The sequence below is a fragment of the Corvus hawaiiensis genome, chromosome 7 (genome assembly GCF_020740725.1).
Source record: "Corvus hawaiiensis isolate bCorHaw1 chromosome 7, bCorHaw1.pri.cur, whole genome shotgun sequence".
NCBI classification, from domain to species: domain Eukaryota; kingdom Metazoa; phylum Chordata; class Aves; order Passeriformes; family Corvidae; genus Corvus; species Corvus hawaiiensis.
In genome coordinates, this window is record NC_063219.1 from 8,203,871 (window position 1) to 8,231,288 (window position 27,418).

General features: G+C 37.7%; 1 protein-coding gene across 8 annotated transcripts in view; it reads right to left on the bottom strand.

Moving 5' to 3' along the window:
- Positions 1-27,044, bottom strand: part of TFPI (tissue factor pathway inhibitor) — a 46,109-nt gene extending 19,065 nt beyond the window's left edge. Inside the window, exons 1-4 of one of the 8 annotated variants that reach the window (XM_048308882.1) lie at positions 15,412-15,784; positions 10,835-10,882; positions 10,647-10,713; positions 5,602-5,718 (exon numbers count right to left, since the gene is read on the bottom strand). In XM_048308882.1, the coding sequence (XP_048164839.1) occupies positions 5,602-5,713 (112 nt within the window). In that variant the 5' untranslated portion in view covers positions 5,714-5,718; positions 10,647-10,713; positions 10,835-10,882; positions 15,412-15,784. Of the gene's footprint in view, positions 1-5,601; positions 5,719-10,646; positions 10,714-10,802; positions 10,883-15,411; positions 15,794-18,176; positions 18,181-27,031 lie in introns of those variants that run through there. The other 7 variants (XM_048308883.1, XM_048308878.1, XM_048308881.1 and 4 more) reach the window with 7 other exon arrangements.
- Positions 27,045-27,418: the final 374 nt, after the last annotated feature.

Sequence of the window (27,418 nt, forward strand, 5' to 3'; positions counted from 1 at the left end):
GGAACCGGAAGAACAGATCTAAAGGTTTTAATTAATTCTCTTACAGCTAATTAGAACACTGATATCTCAGAACATATATGCAAACTTAAAAAATTGAGAGGATACTGCACTGCAAAATGAAACTTTGGATTTCCCCTGCTCAATACCAGGGAAAAAATGCCTTCAAACATCAAAGTTTTCAGTAAGTTATGAACTCACTCCTGAAATGCTAAAATCAAACACTCAGAGCTCCATAGAAACTGATCCAGCTCAAATGTGGTTGGGGTGAGAGCTGGCAGCTGGTTTATAAACACGTCATTTTCTTGGCACACAAGAAATTAGATCCCCTCTGTGACCTTTGTCAGTGACCCAGTTCAGTCTACAAGAGGTTGTGAAAACTTACCAGGTTTCTTAACTACTGAAATGTCAGACACAGAGCCATGTCAGCTCATTTTTTTGCTGCATTGCACCACCCCAGTGTTGTGGGCTATCCAAACAGAAATAGTATGAAAGCATAGTTGCAAAACTACACAAAGAGGATGAACAAATGGCTCAGCAGAGTTTATCCTGGGAACTTTCTGGTCTCCACTCCTAGCCCACTTCCCATTAGACGCACAGAACTAAATCATTGTTTTGGTTACCTCCTAAGGCCTTTCCCCTGCAGTCACAGGGATGCTGTTAACCACTGTCAGATGTCCTGACATCTGCTGCAAGCATAATGACTAAACTGTGTCACGCTTCTTGGCAATCACTCAGTTTCCTAGGAACACTAGGAAGTTGCCATAGCTTCAGTAAAATCTGTACCCTGTCAAACCCCCAGGGGCAAAACCCTCCAACTCCAAACAGTAACCAAGTGACTGAAGAAAGAGGTCTCGAAGGGATTAATCGGAAATGAATCATTCTTCTGTCTGGGAACAGTGAGAGAATTCTTCTCCATTATTTTACACCTGGGAACACTTAACTCAGATGATATAAAATTAGCTTTCCTTCTCAGACTGGAGCAACAGATGAGAAGGCAAGCAGGAGTGTTTGCCCAGTAGATCTGCACAGACACACATCTGCCTGCACTCATTTCAATTGTGGAATATACCTTGAGAAAACTAATTCTCAGTGTAAGGCCTCATCTCTTGAACACTGGGACAAATTGTTACTACATTTTAGATGCTGTGTGAAAAGCACAGGATATGACATTTAGGGAAGATGTCTGACAGGAAGGTCAGTGAAAATTCTTCAACGGAAACATAAGAAGGTAACAGTTGAAGAAATGTTAACGGAGTTTCTCATCCAAGTGAAGTAAAATTCCAAGCAATCTGAAGCAGTCAGTTCTAGAATTTCACTACTCTTCTTGTAAGACAACCCTTTTTTTGGTAATATACTGCCTGAACATTCTCTATTATATATTAAATAATTTTTACTTCCTTCATGCATAGATACAATAATTTAAAACCATGTATACACACATAGTAAATCAGTTTTGATTTTCTAATGCGCCATTCATGTCTTGCAATTCCAGGCTGCTGCAGGAGAGAAAGTTGCCTCCTGCACTCTCAACCTTTATTTTGGGCTTTCCAAATTCAGCTCCATCCCTGGCTGCTTGAAGCTGTCATGGTGCAGTTGCCTCGCTCTCACCACACTTCAGTAGCCCACTTCTCTCTTTCTTTCATTTGGAAGATTTGTCTCCTCTTAATTATGCACACACTAAATAAACTCCTTTCTTCCCATCTTTTTATTTGCCTTGCTTTCTAATCCTCTCATAACTATTCTTTGGATCTTTGTTATTGGTCTGGATTCCTGGTAAAATGGGCTGCCCAGAGCTGAATATAATCCCCCACCTAGAGGCATTACTAGTGGCAAATAGAGTGGAATAATGATCCTTTGGGTTTTTTTCTTAATCCAACACAAAATCACTTGCTTTTTTTTTTAAAACAACATTGAATTACCTTTGCAATGCTCTGTAACTTCCATTTACTTTCCAGCAAATAGAATCTTGTTATACAGGTGCTTCAACATTTATTTTCCTTCTTATATTTATGATTGTATTAATTCTCCTTCTTCAGTATAGCACATTGCGTTTATCATTCTAAAAAAATTTAGTTTAACCCTCCGCTTTGGATCTGGCTCTGTTGGATATATATTACTCATCCATTTTAGGCATCTGGTCCAAATACATTTAGAAATCTTGTGTAATTGTAGGACTGTACTAGCCTAGACCAAGAAAATTTTGTTATAAATACATTAAATCATGATTACAGCTGATGTTTACTGTCACACAGAAGTTATTACTTCCCATACTAAAACTGAAAAAAAGCACAGCAAAATCTTCTCTCCCCTTTTTCTTCCCCCTTCCCAGCTTTTTAATGAAATTACTTCCTTACATCACCTACTCAAGCACTAAACACCGATTGCTCTAAGTCATGGCACTCCATGGTCTGTGTTAAGTACAAAGTAATGCCCATGAAATGGCTAACAAAGAGCATGAGCTCATTGCAGATATTTTATGTCATTACTTCCTTCCTCCATTCCTTCAGCCTTCCTACTTTTTGCAACTGTCAAACAAGATACAGGCCAAGATTGTTCCTATGCAGCACAGTCATTCTCACGTTTGTTGTCATTCGCACGGCAACTTTTGCAACTCAAGACATGACTGTTTCACACACAAACACCACCCTGCATTTCAGTGCAGTCATTTCACTGTGAGAGCTCTAATAACCTGCAGTCAGCCCTGCTGCAGCCCCGAGCACGTGGGCTGTAGGTGATCCAGGCAAGGCACTGTTACCACTTCACTAGAGAGCAGGGTAATATTACAAAAGCTGAAGTGGTGAATAGTGTCTCTAACACTCTTACATTAATACAAGTGAAAACAATACCTTTCTCCTGGATGTAGACATAACAAAAGACTCTAATTTGGCTTTCAGACTCATGGATAATCTGCAGGGCTGCTCGATAAAAAGACCTCCTTTTCATTATAAAATGAACTGATTTCTAGACTACACCTGCAGCACAAGTATGAAAGGTAAGTGTTATGGAGGAGTTGCTTTTCAGAACAGAACTATATAAATTGGGAGAATAAATATCAGGAATATTTCTGAATTTTTATGTAAAAAATGCTTTGCTTTAGTTTGTTTAGGTTATGTGTTCTCAACTTCATATGAGTTTCTGTGGTTATCCTTAATTATAAAGATATGCTGTCATCTTTCCAGCCTTCCCTGGCAATGCCGCCCATTGATAAGAGGTTATCAATACTAAGCACCTTGTCACTAATGAATAGCTGTTTCTTTTCTCTCCATCTTTGTCAATTTGACAGCTTCCCACTCACACACCGTTCAGTGCTCTTCCTACTCATGTGTTTCCTACACTTTCTTTAGGCAGGCACATTTATTCTTGGCAAAGTTTCATGTATGAGTAAAAAGCACATTCAATTTTTGAGTCATTTTCTTCAGGCTTTGGAACATCAACTTAAGTGCTGCTTACCACATAAGGGATTAAGGAACAATATACAAACCCTGGTTACTTTTATACCTTTCATTTTTGCTATTACACTTACTTATTGATGGAAAAACAGGTTTTGCTGGAAGAGAAAAAATTAAAAATCCTTTTTTATTCCATTAGACTTGACCTGCAATCTTGATTATTACTGTAATTAAAATAGACAAAATCCCACCTCTTAAATTCACAAAGCATTTGTACTCAATGAGATCTGAAAGTATGACATTAAAAATAATGGATGCACACAACTAATTTTATCCTTTAATACCTGAAATTTATGGAATGCTGGGGTAAAATATGTCATTGCTTTATAATCATCTAACTTCAAAAATAAATGTTATCAATGAAATTGCTGCCCACAAAATTTCTACATTAAAGTCACTGAGTCCAGAAGTTAAATCTTGAGAAACCACAAATATAATTTTAGTTAGCAACAATCTAAATATTTTGTGAAAACAGAGTACAGCAAAAGTAATTTTTTTTTGTAAACACTGCGAGTCTTCAGTAGTCATCATAAAAACAGGATCCTACTTTAATTTCTAAGCCTCACATTTGATTGGTTTTTACTTCAGAATTAAAGCCCAGAAGTTCAGAACTGATTCTCATACTAAATCAGTTAGTGGTCACATAATTCTAAGTAACTAGTTGCAAAATAACCAGTGAATAAAAAGTGAAAAATAATCCCCAGTAAAATGGCAATTTAATTTCCTTAAGATTATTTACTTATTTTCTTTTATAAACAAAGTAAATAGAGGAAAAACATTAAGCCATCAGATTTCTTGTTGTGGTCACAAAGTGTGCAAGATGATTTAGCCGTCACGACCTGCAAGCTTGGCTAAGAATTTATACAGCACTAAGAGTTGTGGGGCAAAGATAAATGTGACTTTGCCCTCAAACAAAAAGGGCATTTTTGTACTTCAGAGTTCAAAAGAAACAAATTTATTCTGCATGAACCAATCTTTACTACAGAGCCATGCTAAGCATATGCTTAACCTGAAACAGTGCATATCTTAAATTGTAGTGACTGTGACATGGTCCTAAGCACTAGCTTACTATAGCCATGACTGTGCACAATTACTATTTCTGTCTCAAAGAACACTGCTGCAAAAGTCTGATAGAGAGAAGTAATCTGAATGGAAATTGGACAAAACATAAGAAAAAGGTTCCTCTTAGCTGCACTTTCATTTGCACTTCAAAATCAGACATGTCAAACAAAAGCATCCACTTCATAGTCCTCTGCAGCTTAGGGAAGTGATCACAGTTTCAAGTCATTTCCTCAAAGGAAAAAGGAATATTTTAGTGTGGCCCCAACAGTGTATTTTTCCTTCATCTTTCTCAGAATTTTTTGGGAGGAAATTAAAATAACCTTCAAAATGATATCCAGTATAGAATTCTGATCCATCTAAATTTCGGTGAATTAAACAATGATCTTACTGTGGTGAAAATCCAGGAGTGTCCCCAGTCCTAACAGTCACACTGCTTTTCTAACAAAAATTTTCAACTGGTGAGTTTTCGGTTATAGAATTATAGAATACCCTGAGTTAGACGGGATTAACAAGGATCGAGTCCAACTCCTTTATTTATCCAGTGATATCAAATCACTTGGGGCTATACAAAGACCTTCGTCAAGGCCCAGGAAAACAACCAGGACAGTAATTGTATCATCTTTAAATCAAACTTTGCAAATTAACTGTGGCTCAAGAGATCTGTGCATGGGACAGAGCAACATCAATCTACAATGCTATTCATATTTCTGCTTTTTCTGTGTTAACTCTGCCTGAGTTAACCAGCCCTATGTTTCCTTTCCCTGAACATTGAACTTTTCCACGCTCCTAAAGCAGAGCTTTAAGGGAATCATCTTGATATTTAACCCAGTGTTTGATAAGGATTAGATGTTCCAAAAAGCTTGGGAAACAGAAGCCTCAGTAGAAGGCAATTTTGCTAAAGCTTAATAGGTAATTCCAAGCATCTCTCTCCTAGTTAGAGACCATTTTTAGCTTAGTCCCAATTTTGAAAGTTTCCCACTAAAGTTCTCAAGTACAGAATTACATCTGCAGTGCATTTTCACGGGGGCTTTGTTGTTCGAGTGTTTGTTTTTTGTTGGTTGAGTTTTAGGTGTTTTCTGGTATCTCTTACCCACAACATGCTCTTTGCTGCCATCCAGCTCAGCAGTTGTGTGCCCAGCGATAGAGAAGAACAGCAAGATAAAGGTTGAAGGTAAGGAATGCCCCTTCTTTCTTCCTTTCATTTTCCCTGTATAAGATAAAAAGGACAATACCTGATTCAGTTAAGTTCCTTGAGCGTTCTGCAACAGACATTAGCAGAGTAGTGCATAACCCTGTGGGCAGATACACAAACTGGGAGCTTTGCAGATAACGTGAGCTCTTTTAGTATAATCATATTGTAAGCACAATGAAAAACAAGACAAGGATTGGGGTTGTGCTCAGCAGATTGCAAGTCTCCTGTCCCATCTCCAGTACAAGTTAGAGGCACTTCTATTTCTTTCATTCTAAGCCCCAGCCGAACTCACCTCCCGAAATTCATCATGACACGAAACGTAGCACTTGGTACTTTTAATGTCCTGCCATTATTTACACAATGTACTGTTGCTTGCCAAGTCAAATCCTTCCAAGTTTTACTCAGCCTGCAGAACCTAGATTCATTGCCACAACATTTTTAACAAATATTTAGCCAATGTATAGTTATCAAGTTCCCAGACTCTTGAGCAAGTTGCATTTCAGGGGAATCAGTGAACTTTTTGCAAAATGGGCTTCAGTGCTTTTAGTGGTATTTTGAATCTTGTAGAGCTCTTTTATACTGAGGACTTCACTTAAGTACAGAACTATTATTTTTCACATTGAATCAGTGCAATCACTGACAGAAGAAAACACTTTTATTCCATGGCAGCTGGCATGTTCAGGTTGCCAAAGATGAGGTTATGCACACACATGTGAAATTAACTCTGGAATACTTTTGCTTTAACTTTTTAAAAAAATATTTTCCAACTAACTAAAAGTTCCTTAAGGATATCTGGATTTTAATTAGAGAATAGGCTCAATATCTTCTTTGTTACCAACATACCAATTCCCTATTCATAATTCCTATTACCCTACCCTCTTAAAAGTACAATACTACATTTTTTTTGCTATGTTAATTGATATTAAGTAAATAAAAACTAAACATCTAAGGACTAGGAAGTTCCTAGCCTTCAGAAACTCTTTGGTCTTTAGTGTTTTTGTTTGCATGCCTGTGAAGACAGCATCTCTACACCAAATCAGAGCCACAATCCTCATTTCTCTCTAGAAAACTTACCATTTTTTCCTCTTGCACTCAATGTTTTCCCAGCTTGCAGCATATAACAGATAAGAAATGCATTCTTAAAAACAACTCTTGGTGAAATTACAAATCAGATCATGGGCAGCACTGTTTGGGTAATTTTTTAAGTTGACAATATCCTTTAGAAGGCTTCAATACATAATGTAGTGAAAACCACTGAGACTTCTTCCTTCTTTATTTTTTTTGTAATGGAACAATAATTTTGTGCTTAAAGGAATTTCTATTTTAGCCAAAAAATATGACAGCAGTAACTTCTACATCATAATGCTTTCCTGCCAAAATAAGCAAAAAAATTGCATGTCTTTGATTCCTTCTAAACTCAATTACTAAGGTTAACTTCTACAGGAAAAAAAATAAAAGGCATTATCCACATATGGTTCAGCAAAATGTTTTGCAAAATAATACAGATCTTATTTTGTGCTTTTAATCATAATTTTAAAAATCTTTCCTTAAAGGCTGTTCTTTAATTCTGTGAACAAATTCAGAAATTATTGTTTTCTAGCAGAGATGGAATAACCTCTCTTGGATTAGAAACCACTACACAAGTTCTGAAACATTTTGTAAATGGAGAAAATGAGCAAGAGCTACAGTTGCTCATTTTCAGGTGTTTTTCAAAGAAATAGAAGTAGCATCTTTTATCATAATTCTAACTAGAAATCCAGTCCTACAATCCTTTATATACAAAGCTTTGTAGTACCTGACCTTGGAAAAATTATGCATTTTCATCCAAAGGTTCGAAAAAACAATTATGGCAAATCTTTTTATTCACCCCTGATAAAAAGCCCAGTCATCCTTTAAAATATAAAGTAACTCTGTACAAGGTAACCTGAAGTTGCCTAAGACTTTTTGATTTGAGAGACACCTCTCAAAGTTGATTTTAGTTTGACATCAACTAAAATGAAAATAAATCCACAACTAAGACAAATGATATGGGGAGAAATATTAAGTAAAAAAATCAAAGAACTGCACAGATACTTAGCATTACAATATAAACAAAGCTGGTGATAATTTGACATCATCTAGGCTCACTTAAAGCAGAAATACCATGAAATATTCAGATTTGATACCTAGATATACAGTAATAACTTTCAAACTCCCTGGCTCCAGTGAGTTCACTGGAGTAAAAAATTGCTAAATACAGTTACAGTTTTTGTAACTACATGGGAAAGAGCAAATTTCTAGCACATTGTTTTCCTTAGAAGTAATCATTGGCACAATTGTGACTCTTCATAAAGGAACTTGCTAATTATCCACAACCTCAGTTACACATGGATTAATTCCATGTTTGTCCCTGAGCCCTCATTTTCCATGTTTGAGTTTTTCCAAACATGCCGTCAAAACTCTCACTAGTTCAGCAAAATTCTATTTGACTTTGGTTTTCTATCACTTAAATTGAGGCTATGGTTCCTTCTTCCAGGAATCTGCAGAGTATCAGTTTAGACTGCAAAATTTAGTAATCAGTTATTAGTCAGTTATCCCATGTTCTCAAAAGCTTTTTCCCAAGTAGAAGAGAGGCAATCAGGCAGAAATGGAAATCCTTAATAAGTTTCTATTTTTTAATTTGAAAATAGAATTTTGTGTATCATGAGTTACCATTTAGAATTGTCACTGTGTGATTTTGAGGATAAATTACTGCATTTGTACAGAGAACAAAAACCTTACCAGGGTGCAGGATTTCTATTCTTCCACTTAACTCCTAAATTTCCCTTGAAAGGAAGGGCCAAAAGTGTGTAAAATCTGGGCATCTTGGTGCTTGGGCCAGTTCCCAAGAGGAACAATGTAGGCTGTGCAACAGCATATCTGCCTTTCTGGTATGTCTACTGACCAAATGTAATCTCCTTTATCTTCTGGCTAACCTTCCCAGAAGGTCACAGTCCCAGAACATTGTGTCAGGTTTGGGTGGAGGTGGCATGAGTGGGGTGAAGGCTTTGGTAATAAAATGCTTAAATCCTTCCTTGGTTTAATTATTTCTTATTATTCCTAAAGGGAGAACGAAATCCCAGATCAAAGGGTACTTGGCACTGCTTTTTCAATTAAAATCCCAAAACATCTAGAAAAGTCCAGGTTTTCTGACTGGATTTTCAGCTGCCCGGTAACAGAACTTTAAAGCTGTAAGCCTCCTATGATACTGGTGTATATATATATTTTTTAAGCATTCTGATTTTTTTTTTGTTATATTTGTATAGAGTGCACAATTCAAAATACTTCATCTATGATATTTGGCTCAGAAAAATGTCAAATGCACACATTGGTGAAAAACTGTCCAGCATGGGAAAAATAGGAAATGTTTCAATTTTAACGGTCTGATTATTTAAGCCACATTCTGAAAATTTCTGAGTAAATAAAGCCTTTTCCTCCAGAAGGATTCTAGCTTAGGACAGCCAGGAATCAGTCCAGCATTAATACTCTACATCACAGTGTCATTAACATATATTTCATAAAGATAATTCCTTAGGAACTGGCATCCTACTGCTCCCAAACTCCCCACCTTTTAATGAGACATTCTATAACAGACAACCAGAATGTTACTTGACAAAGGAGATCAAAGGTCCGTGGGTAATAATTGGCACTGATTTATTTAGTGATTTAATTAAATGCTTTCATTTAGTGCCATTAGCTTCTCTCAGGCTGAAATACAGGTAGCCAAGGCAGACCACAAGCAATCAAGAATGCTCCCAGCAACAGATCCTTACTACCAAGCCTTTTTTATCCTGACACCCAAAATAAAAATAAAAGGAAGATCTAAAGACTTTTTTGCCAAAACCAGAAAAGTATAAAACTCAGTGTCTTGTCCATACCGTTTGCAGCCTTTGGAGACAGGACTGTTATGTGTATCTGTGTATATATATATGTAAACACACACACTTTTTTTTTACCTAACAGTCTCTTCAATACCAATTTCTATAATTCCCTGAATGTTTAGTCACAAACTTTTTTTTCAGCATGGCATTCATCTCTAACAAGCTAACTGGAAAAAGAAAAATAAAACTAGCATTTCCCGTAGTGGCCGAAAAAAGACATCCTTAGAAAAAGGTCTAAAGTGACACAGTAATGACTGTAAAAGTGACTCATTCACACTGACAGCCCAGGAAATAGAAGCACACAGACACACAAAAAAAGGCAGAGGATATAATTAAGTTGAAGAATTAATAGCAGGAGATAGGATGTGCATGGTCAGAGGTCCAATTTAGCACAGCCTAAAATTAAGGATTAAAAGGTCTAACTAGACAGGATTATAACACTTCTGATATAAAAGCAGACCTTTTTCAGTTCACTGTATTTCAGAGGCATTTTATTTGCCCAATGATATCATGCACTACCAACTAGTACTTGTGTGACAAAGGTTTAATTGGACTTGTGTGACAAAGGTTTAATTGGACTTGTCTGCAGCATTGTTTCCCAGCTGGCAGAGTCAGTGTGTTCCCTTAAAAAATATTTTATTACATGTGCTGGTTTGGAGCTGCTTGCACCATCATGTTTTCTCATTCCCTCAGCAGTAAATATGAAGAATGAAGTGAGCAGGAATTCTATCACCTCTGCTCTGGTGATGATACCTGCCCCAGAGTCAGTGATGGGCTGTCAATTAAACTGACTTCCACCAGAGTCACCAGAGCCTTGTGCTGTCACAGCAACTTAAGTTCAGGCATTGCACTGTGAATCATCAACATGCAAATATTACTGACTGAAAGCAAAAGCTATGGAAATTCCACCCCCCATCCCAGCTTATCTCTCTTCTGGGCCCTGCTGTAGCAGCTCTCATAGTCTGTGTCAGTTCTGAGACCAGGGACTCCATCCAGTTCCTCAAATTCCTTCTTGTCATGGAAGAATTTTGGTTAGTTACCTACCTTCCACTATTTAGCACAAATGCTTTCCTGTTGCACTGTTCCAGTCTCTGAAATTCCCTAGTGAAAACTGGAAAGTGAAGTGAAAACAGGGAAGTAAAGAGAAAATTTAGAGAAACTAAGGTTTTTATTAGCTTTTTTGCTGAAAAGTTGTATAACCTGATGTCACTGTTTCAGATTTAAACTCCCACCTTTGTTCTGCTTCTATGAAGGTTGCAAATGCTGCTTTTCAAGCACACCTGATAAAAAGAATCGAAAAGAAAAGCCTTGTCATATTTTGAAATGGAAATTTAAAAAAACAAAGACATTGATAAACCCAGCAGAAGAAGTCCTTTTTTTTTTTCATATGCCTGTAGACCTCTCTTGCCTTTTCGTTTTCCTTGTTAACTTCTTTCACTCTTGCTTTAAAATTGTTTTCCATTTTCCCAACTTAGGTCCAGGACCTATTTTTTCCATTCTCCTGGTCTATTCATATCTGGCATTAGGTACTTCTGCCATCCTGCCTCCACTCAGCTTCTCTGGTGACACAGCTCCAGCTCTCTACAGCAAATCATATAACTAGCTCATTTTCATAGTGATACAGCTTTAAAAGGGGAAAAGAAATCTTTTGCTCCTGCCAAAATATTTTTACATGTGGACTAAAGCAAATTACTTGTTCACATGTTTTCATAAATCTTAATAAACAAAAAAACAAACTGGCCATACTCAGGCCTGTACTACTTGGATAGAAACTATCCGTTGGTAGCAAAAATATCTTATAAATAATAATAATAATAAATAATCTTATTTTCAAACAGGGAATGCCTTCAGTACCCTAATAAAAGCCACTCCAGAGCACAAAAGCCACTAGCAAAACCAACAAGCAGCAATATTAGTTATATGTAAGCACTATAAAGTCTCTAGCATGATTTTTTTCCTAGCAGTTTGGACAGGAAAAGTACAGTCTACGTGTTCAATTCTCAGCTGTGCTTATTGATAAATAGACGTGTATTTAGATGTCAGCTAACTTAGCACAACCTGCTTCTCTAGTGGAGAGAGTCATTTCAGTACTATATAATACATATATAACCCAGCTGTGTGTGATTTCCCATTTGCACACACTATGGAAACATGACTACTCAATTTCACTAACGTGAAGCTGTCAGACACTGAAAATACCGCAGGAGGCACAGGAGGAAACTATTGCCACAGTGACGCCTCTTGTGACAGATTTTGACCATACCCATTAACCTTTTGTAACCTCATCATCACATTAATTGCATTTTCACACATACAGAGGTCCAAAACACAAATTTCCTTGCTGTGTCAGGCAAGTTCAGCTCCCCTGGTCTATCTTTCCAACTGGAGACACCACAGACACTTTTACTGCAGTGGATGTGAGAGCTTTGGATCATCACACAGGTTAGAAATGTTAAAACTGCCTTCAGTGGGAAGAACCCAGGCTTCAGACTGCCTCAGATGATCATCCTACAATCACTTTAAACCAACATAAAATAATGCCACAGAAAAGAAGGGTTGTATTCCCTTCATCTCCCACCACAGTATAGGTCATACTCCTTATTCTGGTGGCAGTGCCAACTCCTGTGGACATAGAGCAAATGCCAACGCACTTTGAGAGACCTTTCTTGAAGTTCATGAAAACAGTACCGAGTATTTCCTTTATATCAAATTTGTATTTCTAACTTACTTGTTGTAACTGCTCTTTTCAATGTAGTTACGTTAAAATTGGTTCTTTTGGAATGCTCTATTTTCTGAAGGAAGGTTAAATTTTCTGAAAGAAAGTTGAACTTTCTTGTGGTCCAACCCTGGAGGTCAAAAGACTAGTTTTAATTTTTCACTAAACTGTAAATTTAATTACTCAGTTAACTTCAAAACTATACTCAGTTATGAATGGCACTCATCAGGGAAGATGGCAGCAATACTAAAGATGGGAAATAAACAGCTGTATTAACAGCACAGGAAATAATTAAGAAACAGAACAAAGAACTGTGAGAGAATATTAAAAGGATTAAGAATAAGTCTATTTTGCTGTGAAGTAACTAAGAGAGGAAACAAATTATACAAGTCTCCACATGATTTTGCTTCATTCTGTTCCCAGGGGTACTCTGTTCACATTGTAAAGCTAAAATGGTTACATAAGAGAAGCATACAGAAGTAGGTAATTTATCCCTGTTTTTTAAGACAGTTTTCCCTGGTTTCACTGTGAAGAGCAGCTTCAGATAGGAAGACCCCATCAGCCTCTCCTGGCTCTCTAGAGAGAAATTATGACTATTCAGAATGCAGCCCAAACAAGAAACAATAGTAACTACTGGAATTTGACAGATTTTAAACACTTTGCTCCAAAACTGTGAAATATAGCAGCCATGTAAACCTCAAGGCCACTAAGTTTTACTGATATTCTTTCTTTTTTTAATTTAAAAATTTCTTCTTCCTATGCACATGCTCTGAGTCCCTCTGGAAGACATTCTCACAATGAACTGAATGCACACCAACAAAATCATGACAGTAAAAAAGCACTTAAAGCAGGTATCACCTTATTTTAAATTGCAAGCTAAAATTACTGCCAGAATCACCTCTTTAAAGTAAATGTAGATGTTAAAACAACTTTCCAGAACATGAGAGACTGTGTAATAGTCATTTTTTGCCAGAGGAGATTTAATTTTGTTCCAGAAACAATCCTAATCCCACTGATATATCAGTGAGAGAAGTCTGTGTTCTGTGCCCTAAAAGTAATCCAAGATGCACAGAATCAGAATAGCATGAAGGATATCACTGCCCCTGTGCTGGAGAACACCTGGATACCAGTGTCTGCTTCTATTTATGCACTTAACTTGGAAAGGTTATTTGAGAAACAGCCCTTGAAGGCAGAACTGGAGCCCAGTAATTCTCCTTCTCTATCTGTGGATTTGGGCATGTTCTGGAAGTCTGCTAGAATGCTCGTTTTTTATATCCTTGCTTTGTTTCCCAGATTACTTTTCCTCCAATGTCTTAAAATTTCCTCTTTGCCAGGAATCTGACTTCTTCTTGAATGCTGTTCCTCACTTTCCTTTAGAACTAAAATAGACACCAAAGAGTCATAAGTTTTTACGGGCTTTCAAAATGACTCTCTGATGAGATTAGGGATAGATAAACTCAATGCCAATAAATTTCTCTCTGTCCTGAGTCAGAAAGAGAAAACCCTAATTCTGCAATTAGAATATTACTAGATGAATAACAATTAAGTTTTCATGAGCAATATTGGTAAATGTGGGCACTGCACTAAAAAGCTAAGTGCACCTTAAATGTCCTGTAACTATACTAGGGAGCTGAAATGCTTTAAAACCCAAAATTACAAACAATGCAATGCACAGTGTGAGGACAAACACAGATTACTGAAAGGCAATTTAAAGGGCACTTAGAGACACTCTGGCATAAAATTCATAAAATTTTCAAATAAATGGATTTTCAAGCAATTGACCACATGGCTGCTTTTTAATGAGCCCTTTCATGTGGGGCATTATTTGACAGGAGAAAAGGCCAGAGCAGGATGTGCTTTAATCACCTTTACCTCCTCAGCATTGTTCTGTGTGCACTACACACAAAGGAAATTTGATTGTAATTCTGAAATTCAGCTTAAACAATAATTCAGAGAAATTTGCTGTGGATACAGACACTTGCTGCCTTCACAGTAATAAATGTCTCTTAGTAAAATTAAATAATGGGCAGAAGGTTCAAAAGGGCAAAGGCTGACACTTTTGCCCAAGTAGATGCCTAGCAATTCCTCCAGCACGCCCTTGCTGTCCCTATCTGCACTGACAGCTGCACTTCCTGTCTCTGCATCTGTCCGTAAGACATTCAGGAAGGAAAGTTTATATCTTTACATGTTTCCCGTGAAAGTACTTTCACAGCTAATTCCTGGAGTACTGAGTCAAACTGACCATCCGCACACCCCCTCCATCCAAATTGTTCTTTTTCTCCCCACTCCTATTTTCCCATTATTATGGGCCTTTCACTCATTTAAACTGTAAATTTTCTAACATATTAGCAAATTCTAGCAATTTTTTAAAATATAGGCTAGTATCACTGCTTTGTTTTACACAGTCACTAAAACTGAAGTTTGCATCAATTATTTTAAGTAAAATATTAGAAAAGTTACCAGAAAAATTCTGGATTTTTGGGGGGCAGTGTGTTTGTTACACTGATACGACTGGAAGCCTCATTACCCTCATTGATTAAGAGTTTCTTGAAAATTTCAAATATACTGTGAGTGAAATTGGCTTATGTCTTATTAGCTTAATTTGATTCTCCTAAAATCTTCTTGTACTTCTCAAAATATGAATTGCTTCAGATATTACTTGCCTCAGAATGATTTAAAACAGCCTGGCAGACCACCCTGCTTGAGTCAAGCCTCTCTGGGAGCTACTGCAGTGGAGAAATTGCTTCTAAAAACAAGAGCTTTTCTTCAAACTCGAGCTATTGATCAGAATTAACTTATTCAGCTTTAGGAGGGTTTCCTTTCCAAAAACTGTCTTGGAGCTTAAAATGCTTCAGACAGATTATGGCATCCAAATATTAGCAGTATTATTAATGATAAAGTATATACATTGTCCTGCTGTTTCAAATTTGCAGAGGAAAAGAAGTCTCCTTTTTGCAGCACTCGTTGCCGGACTTTGTACCTAAACATCTGACTACTGCATCTGAAGAAAAGCCACCAGCTGATACTGCTTTCGGCAGCTAAAGGGAAAAGAATTACTCAGTTAAAACTGAAAGTCTGTTCCAAAGTACTCACCAAACTCCTAGCAACAGTTCTTGAAGAAAGAGGGAATTCCTGAATCAGAGCTGAATATGATCCTCCCCTATTAATTCACGTTGAAGGGGTGTGGTGTAAAGCTACAAAGGCAGGATTGCAACCTGATCTTCCTAGAATGGACTCCTGCCTGGGGATTACTCAGCTTGCCGCTGCTCTGGCGTTTTGTCGAGCACACAGGCTCGCTCTGGGTAGAAGTCAGAGATCTGCAGCAGAGGCGGGAATGTTTCCTGTTTAAAGCTCTCATCTGCCTGGAGTTTGGAGCAGCTTTCTAAACAGCACGAGCTAAAATGTAATGCACCTTTAAAGAGTGAGAGACTGTAGGATAATTTATTCATTGTAGCTGGCAGGCTCTGATATAGCTCATGAGGATGCCCTACTCCTTGCCCGTTTAAGAGATGTGGTGTGACGGACTGTTGTGTTTTGTCTGTTTTTAAACGAAGCCATGCTGCTCACTCTGCCCCCAGGCTGCAGCCAGCGGTGTCTGGAGCTGTTTCCAAAGGCTGTTCTGCCTGCAGCTACAACATCCCATCTATTTAAACATCACACCAGTATGTGCTAAAACTCAAGTTCAGCGTCATTAAGAGTACCATGGCTGATGACAGGGATAGGGACCCTCAGAGACCTTGTAACTCGTGGGTGTAGAGAGACACATGTCCGGAATCTTAGTCTTGGACACACAGGATGGGAATTTCCCTGGTAAGGAATTAAACAGTAAGAGAGACAGAAATAACAACTGAAGTACAATAACTTACACAGTCAGTAGCTGTAACTCATTGTAATTATTTCTAGGCAAAGACAAACAGGTAGTTAAATCACTTTCATTGAAGGTTAAACTCATCTGTTCATCACCATCCTGAAACAGACTGGCAGTTTGTCCCATCAGTTAATGGATTAACTATCTCTGACACAAACAGAAGTGCTCCTGGTAGCTCCTTAGATCTCCTGGCTGTTGTTCCTGACTGTAAAAATATCTGTAATACTTTTCAGAACAAAGTCAGTAGTCAGCTGAGTCAACTTACTATTAACTGGGTGAATAATTAAATGGATCAACTGTCATGAAATGGACTAGAAGCACTCATGAAGTAAAGGGGCAGTTCAAATGGTGGGGTGAGGTTCTACCATGCAGTTACTAATTACCAGCTCAGATAAAGCAAGAGGCAAGCCAGCTCCAGAGGTCAGCGAAATGGAAATGGTCAGCCTGTCAAGTTGTGTCACACCACAACAAATGAAAAACATTGTGTTAAGAATTAGTATCTATCAGTGCTATCCATAAATCCATTTGAGGGTCACAAGAAAGTCCAAAACAGATGCACTAAAATTACAACATGACTTAAAGAAATGTCTGTACATTTACAATAGAAACAAAACTCACTAGATTTCAAAAAGGTACATACTTCTTCACTTTGATAATGAATCTATATGGATGAACAAAAATCTGTGGGGATAGTTTCAAACTTGCTCCACTCTACAAGCAATTTATGAACAAGTTGCTTTGTTTTTAGTCGTACTGGATGCTGAATGGTCTGAAATGGCAAGTCTGTGTAAATGTATTTCAAATCTAGGGCCTGGGCCTGGCCATAATTTCAAGAGGATTTTTTTTGTTGTTATTTTTATGAGATTTTTTAAAAAAGGACACACACAAAAAAGAAATTTCGTAGTTTGTGTCATAATGTATTAACATCAGTCCTTTTCTCACAAGGTCTTACTCAAGTCACTTAAAGCAATTCTGAAAGAAATAGTCCATACAGACATGAAAAAATAAAAGGGAAAAGCTACAGTTTAAAATTCATTTGTCATTTTATCATCAATTAAGGGGAGAAAAACATATAAAGAACTTTAAAGAACATACAAGAGAATGAAACCCTTATTTTAATTAAAAGTTTAACTAAGAAATCTTTGGTTAATAATAAAACAGGATGAGAGTAAAAATGCCACCATGTGCTCAAGGAACACATGCGCACAAGAACAATTCCAAGAAAACTATTTCATTTTCAGATTAGCAGTTTTGCTTTCTATTCTGTTAATGTCTCTCCAGCTCCCACATGCAGACCTCCTAATTTAGTTGCCAGGAATTAATTCAGTTGCCCTCCTAATTTAGTTTGCATTGTAACTACAACATAAAAGGCTTCAGTTGAAACTGGAATCAGACTTTGAAGATGAAAACAAAACTGATTTGAACTTTTAGTATGATCAGAGAATTCCGTTCAGATATGACCTGGCCTAGGCAATCACATTAGTCTCTGCCCTGCCCTGAAGCCTGATATCTGTTGTCTGTTGACAGAGGAAAATGTCCCTACCCCAATAGGTATCAATAAGCAGTTATAGACAAAAGTACAGCTAGAGTAAACTAAAACAGAGATGCCATGAAAAAAATCCCTTGTACAATACTTGCAATACTCAATAGCTGGCTCTGAAGAGTTCAAAGCTGAGATTATTAGAATTTAGTCATCTGACAGTGCACAGAATTATTCCCAACAAATTGGGAGATCAGGGAATTAAAAAAAATGAAGGTCTGTGTAAGAGGTCAGCATCATTACAAGCCTGATGAACAGACACTGATTGAAAAGGCACAGTGCCAGCTACCCTCTGGCCAAAGAAAAAATCCCTTTACTCCATGTTGTCAATTGGGAACTCTGATCATGAAAAACTGCTTCTGGTGACAGCCCCATTTTTTCCAAGAGCCAAAACAGGAAACAATGTGCCATCCCAGAAAACCCCCTGGCCTGGAGTTCTGTCTTGACTACTGGCCTGCAGAAGGCAGGCAAGGATAACATCTGCATCTGCAAAATGCTTACAACACACAGGTTAAAAACAGCTGACTCTTCCTTGGGACAGAGCAGTGACTTCAGGCCAGGTACTCTACCCTTCTCTCCATCATGTCCTTGTACTACACAGCCTACATTCCTACCACAGTGTGGGAAGCTGCTACTGGTTTTACACTGATAACATCTTTAGGGCCAGCAGGACATCAGGGAAACGGAAGGTAAGAGCTAACAACTACCCTAACAGCTTCAGAGGACTGGGCCAGGGTCACTGTCCTCTGCAATGTCTGTCACCAGTTTGGGTTGGTGCTCATGCTGACTGAAAGGGAGGAGGGAAACACAGTGAACTACAAATTCAGACTTTCCTATACTGTACATTTTTATTTGCAAATAGTGCATCAGTTTTAGCAGAATATATTATACTTCACCATAGTCCTAAGTATACGGTGTTCAGGAATTAAAATGATGCACAAATGTCTAATCTTGTAATTGTTTTAGTGTACCAGAACAGAGATAAAGCAATAAGAAAATTATAAGTTTCGTGCATACATATATAATAAAATTAATTTTTTAAGCTCCATCATTTCTGAAGCAAGATTCACTATGTCACACAGCTGGGAAAACACAAAGGCTTGTGTAAGCTGCTCTTCACACGTGCCTCTCAGTGAGGGTGTGACATTGCTCGAGCTTAAACAACACAGACGTCTGTGATGTCTTGTTGCCCTCTAGTGACGCCACTTGATTTTCCCACTGCTTAGTTCTTCAAAATTTTCCATAGACCTGAGAGCTGCCTGCCTCCTGCCTTCAACAAACTGAATCATAACTGAATACTTCTACCTGGTGCTTAAATTAGATGGGAAAGCACAGGTATTTCTGAATCCTCATAAGGAATAACGAACCCGAGAGCAAGCTGACAGGAAAAACACCACCAGCGTAGCTGGCTTAGCCCAGTGAGCTTCAAGGGAGAGCTGAGATGGGGCAGTCACTGTTACCAGGCTCCCAGAGCCTCTCCCTCAGCACAGACACGAATCATCTTCCAGGGCAGGCCTGGTGCCCTTGAAGGGTTTCTGGAAGCACTGACTGTTGCTGTTTTCCCTCCCTGTACAATGGAGCACTGCAACAAACACTGACAGAGGGAGCAGTCAGCTACCTATCCATGTCTGCACAGTTAGCAGCGCTTTTGTGCTGAAGTGTTAGATGAACTTAACATTAGCTGATCGTTTTGAGGCCATTGAAGTGTACGTCTGCTTTTCCAGCTAAGGGCATCTGCATGTCCACAACACACAAAACACTAACTAAGCTCTAAAAGAGGAACGTAGCCTTATTTCCTTTCAGTATGAGTTTTACAAATGGTTCTATTAGTGGTTTATACTTGTTCCATTCTTTTTATTTGGTCTCTATAGTATTTAATATTTAAATCCCAACTAAAAATGCGTGAATGGAAGTGAAAGATCCTCACTAGTGAAAGAAAGATCAGAATCCAGCAGCTGTCGCTGAAAAGCTGTCTCTCTGATGCACTCCTCTGTCCCCCCTTATTGTTTCTTCCCTGTAACTTCCTGATCTTATTTAAAAACCATATCTCAAGTGTTTTCTAAAGACTGAAACTGAAATGAACAGAGCAGGTGACTATTTTTTTCTGAAAGCAGAACGTTGAGATAGTACAATAAGGCAGCTCCAAAAATTCAGGCTTTGTTTCTGTCCTCACTTCAAAGTAGTAATAGCTAAGTAACACAATAAAGCATAATATTACTAATGGAAATGTAGGAACATATTTAAAAGGGAGAATCTTCAACTCTTAACACCCAAATTTATTTTTTGGGGGGGGTTTGTCTTGGGTTTTTGTGCTTTGAAAGTCAAACCTTTAACAAGGCTGTCAAGGGTAAGTTGGGTAAGTGGACTATCCTAATGTGCTTTTTTTTTCAGGGATGAGTAGAGGAAAGGAATTGAGTGATAGATGAGATGAAAGTGATTATCAGATCAATTTCTTACTAGTTGAAAAGCTTCCCAAGCTGAACTACCCAACCTGTTTGAGAAGCAGCAAGGAATCCATTCAGCATCTGCATCTGCCTTTCTGATTTCCAAGCCCAGTGGTCTTATGTTGAGCAACTGGTTCTCTTGAAATTAAACTTATGTTTTGCCCAGCAGAAGTACAGAGGTTCTTCAGTCAACTGATGCTGCTGTTCTTTTTCCTGAAAGAAGCTGAGCTTTTAAAATTTTCCCTCCATCAAATCCAGGGCTTAAAAAGAGAAGACCCTCCTTTTATTAGGCAGAACACTTTGTCATCTTCTGTCCTATAGAAACCCAGTATTAGCATGGCAGCAGAATATAACATTGCCTGTGTTGATACCAGATGAAGCAGGGGTTAAATACCCAGCATATTTAATAATCTGAATATTGTTTAGAACAAGCAGGGAGAAGCAATGTAACCCTACGGATTTAATTTTTCTTTTCTTTCCTGTATCACAATCACACTATTACCTCTTGCCAAAGGACAGATGTGACAAACTTTTGCATTTCTTGTTTCCATTTGGGTAGTTGTTTCCCTTGGAATTCTTTTAATCCATTTTTCTGTGCATTTCTTTTTGCTTATGAACTTACATAACTCATATACTTTTTTAAACTCATTAATTTCTTAAGAGTGAAAACATGGACAACTTGGAGCATGCTTTGAAGTTGAAATCCTAAAGGATTAGTTCCTATTACTACCTTTTTGAAAAGCCCAAAGATAAGCTACTTCTGTAGTACAATAACAGGAATCAAAGTACAGGACATATCACGTGACATTTTGAATAATGTGGAGATTTCAAGATTCAGATCCAATAAAAGCAAAATTGGATAACCAAGGAAGTAAGGGGTCAGGTCAGAATCCAATGCCACTCATTTTTAGAGCCAGCAGCTTTATGAAGTGTGAATTTCATTAAAAAACTTACAATGCCTTCAACCAAAACAGAATAAGGGATATCTTATGTAAAAGGACAGTAAGCATTTTGTCACCTTTCATACAAAAGGCGGGTTTCTCATTTCTTTTTGGTCTTTTTATTTCGTTAATTTGATAAAAACTGAAAGAACTTTTCATCATACAGCTGCATTTAGATCTGAAGTAGATCATATCTGCAGCAAAATATGGTAGAAGTACTACCTACTGAATTCTGTTTCATTAAATAATAAAAAAGGGGTGTACATAGGCTCATCAAGCAAATTGCCTCACTGGACAAAACACTTTTTTTTAAATAATATATTCCTTACTTGGCTCATCAAATGTCTAATTCTGAAACAGATCTGGGTTAATTTAACACATAATTTTTCTTGATTACCTATTCATCATGATTTTCATTCTCGTGTGGTGTTTCTGATTATCCTCTTAATGAGTCCAGTGTTGCACTAAAGACTTTGGTAAACAAGCCTCTCTTTCCATCCATGTCCTTTAGTAGTGCTCATTCCAAATGCAGACTGAGCCCAGGACTAACTGCCTTAGTCACTGGATGTCACTGTTGCAGCACTGAGAGTTTTGGTATTTTATGTGGAAACAGCAAGCAACTACACTTGTATTTTATTCCTTTGTTATTATTATTATTATTATTATTATTATTGGTTTGCATTCCTGCTGAGGCTGCAGTCAGTGCAAGTTTTAGTATAAGAAATATTTAGAAGCATTCAGGCCTGAGGACAATTTCTACTTTCAGGGGAAAGTATTTCATTAAACTTTTAAAACTCTTTCTATTTTAATTTAAAAGTGTGCTCTTTTTTTATTTCCACTGCTCTGATAAGAGATTTTTTTCTGAATATCTTTCTATGAATGCACAGTAGACATATTTCTGCCTCTACATATATACACACAAATATATATGCACACACTAGTAGACAAGTAATATACTTATTTATAAATACATATGCACATATAACATTGATATAATATTTCTTTAATCATTCCAAAATAATTTCTGGTAGGTTCATGCAAGCTGTAAATTTAAATGATTAACCACTGCAATATCTAAAATACCTACCCAATGCTTTAACAAAACCAAGACAAAGTTCAAGAAACAACTCTATGTGTTCAGAATGTTGAAAATTGAATAATTTAGGTATGCATATAAGTAGCTTACATTATCAGAGACTTCTTACAGGGGTTTTTCCAAACCCCCTTGAAATGTATTATAGCAGCACCAAAATCATCAATTAGAAGTATAATATGACAGTATTATTTAGCTGTTTCTAACTCTTGGTTAAATGAAACAAAATGAAATTAAATTGAGCGTGCTTTTAGCTAGAAAACCACAAAACAAGCAGAACTTCCCACTCATTGGACTTTCTAGTGATTTCTCAGAAAGCTGTGAGCACACCTGTATTTTCTTTATCTTGACAAAGGAAGAATAGAGTGGAAGTTATTGTCTTTATAAAGCGTATGGCTGGGAGACACTCGTTACAGTTGCTCCTCCAGACTCCACTCAGGCCACCTTCTGTGTCGTTTTGGGTTTTTCAATATGCCAGCTTCTCCCAGGCTGAACCCTGGGGAAATAAATCAGGAGATGCACAAGCCATGCCATAAGGAATGGCAGCAGGAGTCCCACAATATGCTCCCAGAAAAGTATTTTAAGGGTGTGAGTAAGTGAAGGAGGTGGCAACTGAGGACACCACCATCTGCTGCCAGTTCTGGGGAGCCTGAGCAGCCCGTGAGAGGCATTTCCCGGCAGACAGAGCTGGCCCCGGCCCCAGCTGCCACAGGGCCAGACCTGCTGCCTTCTGCTCCCCCCAGCCCCAGCATGAGTACCCTCCTGCCAGCAGTGCTTCCCAGCAACCCTGCCCCACTTGTCATTTCTGCTCCATCACCTCCTGGCTCCTCATGTCTACACCAGACCCAGAAAGGCAACCCAACGCACAAGCAGGAAACCTGTTTTCCAATCTGCTAAAAACCAAAATAAAGCATTACCAACAAGTACTGTGATAAAGACATGCACTTCCTGGGCCTGGCTGCTTCCTCCCCAACTCACTGACTTGCAGCCTTCTGGGTGTACTTTTGGAGAGGAAAAGGCTTCTCTAGGAATCACAGAGACAGTAAAAGTCATTTGGGAAACACCACCTAGACTTTGGTTCTTTTTAGTTGCTATCCAGTTTCTAAGACAGCATCTCTAAGCAAAACAAACTTTTCAAGTGTGTTCAGAAGAAATCATTAGGCAGGTGAGCCCAGCCAGTTGTTCCTGTGACAGTTATTGCAGTGCACACGCTTACCAGGGAACAGGGGACAATTGTTTACATAGTGCTTATAACTCTCACAATTGTCTCCCCTCTACTGAGTTCCTGCCTTCCAAAAACAATTTGTGTTTCTCAGCTGACAGAGTCCTACTCCATCTTCAGCAAAGCTTATGCTGCCTAGCAGTGAGAAAAAGATTCCTATTCTTTTAGTATTTAATACTACTTTTCTGGTACTGGAAAACAAGTAATAAATAATGAGATTAGACATGTGGAGGACGTTTAAAACACCAGACTGCACTTCAAAAAAGGCAGAAATGCTGGATTAGAACTGGGAAAAAAAAAAAAACCAAACAAGCTTGTTTAAAGTCCAGCACCAGGCTGTTTCAAAACTTATCAATCAAGAGAAGACTGTGCCAAACATGTAATACTCTGTACACTGTGATACTGAAACTCATGACATGATACAAATTGTGTGTCACAGGTCCCATCAGACTGCTCCAGATGGGAAAGCCCTTTTCAAATCATTAGGCAAGAGCCACCTTAGATGACTGATATCCATCAAATTAGTCAGTGGTAACATCATTTACTCCTTTCTTCAGAAGCAAAATTACTGCAAGGAAGGTGCTGGATTCAAAACATCTCTTCCATGCAACTCTTTCACAGCAAACACACAAAACAACAAAAAACCAAAACAGATCCTTGGCAAGATTGCCTCTCCCAGGAGACAGAAAATGGAACATAATGTCTTTCACAAGAATTATCCATTTTGGCTTGATCATTTCAAAATGAAGAGTAAACATCTGGAATGCTGACCAGGCAAAGCTACTCAAACGTGTGCCTAACTCTAAACGTGTAAGTGATAACTCTGGAATAAGGCAGTACTTTTAAAAGGAGAAGAACACAACAGGTTGCTGCAGAGAAATTCACTGATTTCTCCATTCTTGTCTCATGCAGCAAGTTCAGACCTGTTGGTCTGCTCAATAACTGGGTGAATGAAGCAATTTAAACTGTATCCACAGCAGTTCTTTAACAGTAATGAATTAATGACAGCTCACCTGATTTACTCAGAGTGCTACCAGAGACCAGTCAGAAAGGAATCTGAGAAGTCTGTGGAGGACTGAGAACAATGTAATGATCCTGTTTCACTCATTAGAAAGAAATACGGTATTTAAAGGTGCTTCCTGGGTGTTAAGTACATCCTTAGTAAAGCGAGTTTAACGGGACTGTTCAGAATACTTACCAAAGTTGTATTTACAACATATGGAAAACTGTGTGGCTATTATGGGGAAATCCAAACAATTATAGTAAAATCCTAGTTTTCTGAGTGGCAAATTTTTAACTGGCAAGAATCTCTCACTGCAATATTCTCATCACCTTTCCTGAATTAGCCTATTTTAATAAGAAAACAGGTAGTGAAGGAGGATTTTTCATAAGGCTTGTGTGCTGTTGGTAAAAGAAGATTAAGAATTAATCTATATTTTTCTTTGATCCTCTGCAATCTATTTCTAGAACTACACAAATCTCCACTAGATTCTGGTAGAAGCTGTCAGCTTATTTGATTTCTTTCCAGCCTGGGAGATAGCAAGAGTGATATTTTTTGCTTACTTACACCACAGGGTAACAAAATTTGCTCAGAGCTAAGATGCTGCAATACACACACCCTGCTTTAATGCGCTGGATAACTCTTCTAATAGACACATACAAATTTCTTTGACAGAATAGCCCTCACAAAACCATGATTCCTGGCACTTACATTTCAAAGAAGCTTTTAATACAAGCTACTTGCAATAAATCAAACACAGAAACAGTTTCTTCTCAAAAACTAAATACAAGCTGAACACAGGTTTTTTATGATCAGAGTGCCATGTTGGACCATATTCAATTAAAAATATTTAAATATTCCCCCCAACAGATTTCATTCCTCCAATTCCATTTTAAAAATGTCTTGCTTGTTGAAGAAATAACTGGTATAGAGATACAAGATATTTGTTCATGGCGGCTTTTCATCCTATCAAGATATTCACGTATAGTTTGACCAAATTAATTTTTCCTTTAAATACTTTGTAATAATAATAGCAACACAACAACAAAAATAATAAATAGAACCAGCATCTTACTTTGACACTACATGCAAAAGAAAGCATGTTACTAACAGATTGATTCAAGTATTTCAAACTTCAAATATTTTGAGGGACAGCTATGATAGATAGGTCCATCATTCCCTCCCGTCCTGCAGTTCTGGAATACACTAGCACAGATTTCAGCCAGGAATGAAAACTAAGAGAAGAGCTATATATGCAGAAAGACAGATTGTGATTTCCTTTAAGAAGGCTCTGTTCATTCAGTTTTTCCTTCCAGTGTTATTTTACAGTGAGCTGTAATAGCGTGCAGAGTATTTGCTACTTGGTCAGGACAGAGAATGCCGAGCTTTGAGGGTAAATCATTTCAGAAGTGTGACAAATGGCAAACTTCTCTCTTATTTTTTTCCCTTACTGCTGAACTGACAAAAATAGTTAGAAGTGTGGAAGCTTTGTAAGTGAGAGAGGCTTGAATAGATTACAGACCCAGACTAGGGTTGGAATTTCTCATACACCAAAATGCAAGAAGAAAATGAAGTTTTTCAGGATCTGTTCCACAGATATGAAGTGATATGTATAAAGGCAAAAGTATTTTTAAATTTCAAGATGTTTCTTCATTTCTGTTACCGTAGTGCAGGAAACAGAAGATAGGACCAAGCAAAACAAGAAAGCAAAGTTGAGTGTTTTTCAGTTATCAGTTGCTCATGAGGAAAAAAAAAAAATAACATATTCACGACAACATATGCTATTATAATTAACCATTTTCAACATAGGCATCTTGGACTTTACTAAACAATTTTCTTTCTTACACAATGACCATTGGTTGAATTAGTGGTATTGATCAGGATGCAAATTTGGGCTTTTTTGGTTGGGCTTGTATGGTTGGGTTTGCTTTTTTTCACATTATGTCAACATTTTAATGAAGAACACAGACATTATCACTGTTTTGTTCCAGCTAAAACAGAAAGATGTTACAGGTTTCTGAATTGTGCTTTTTGGATACAAACTGTAAGCAGGTGGACAAGCCAGCTGGAAAGCAGAAGGAAAAGAAAAAAACATAAAGTTTTAATTGCTCAAAACAAGAGACACTTATTTAAAGATGAATCCCTGCAGAGGTTTTGTAAGTATTTTTGGTAAAATAAAGATATTCATGCTAACATAAATTTTCCCTCAGTAAAGAGAAATTTTCCTGAAACCAAAGTGCTTTTTGCTAAACATAGATGATTCACATCATTAAAAGAAGGTCCTTTGGTTTTTAAAGAGAATACTCACTTTTCTGACCAAAATATCATTCTCAACTATCAATGCTTTTCTCACAAGAGACAGCAGAAAATTTCAACCCAAATATCTGTGTGAATAATGAGCTACCAGTTCTTTCTGCTTATGACATTAAGGAGCACTGATTAATCAATTAAGCAATCTGTTGTCAAGACCTGGCGTGGCTCTAAGGCATAGCAAGGCTCATGTACTTAAAACACCAAACGTGAGAAGGGTTTCTTGGTGATTTATTACTTCTCTTCGGTGAAAAGGACTAAACTTCACCATATTCCATTTGATAATTCTTACTACTGTTCAAGAGGGAAGATGGCATTTCTTCCTTCATTGTTGCCAACTACTCTTCCTGCCTGTGAAATCCAAGAAAGTACCTTCAGCTCTGCAATAACCAGCAGGGTTGTGCACAGCACACCAAGCCTGGAGCTGTCCCCCCAGCTCACAGATGGACCTTTATGCTTTTTGCCAATGCCTGCAACGTGTCTGCAAAGAGCCCATTTAATTTTTTGTTTCAAAATGGACTTGAAAGCAGACTGTCTGCTCGGTGCAGCTTTATCAGTAGGTGAGAAAACCCTGTCCTGCTACAATATTCACATCTGAGGTTAAACAGTTCAATATGTTACTGGATGAACATAGGATTTGTGATTTGTTTACCCACTGTATGATATATGAAGATTTTTTTGT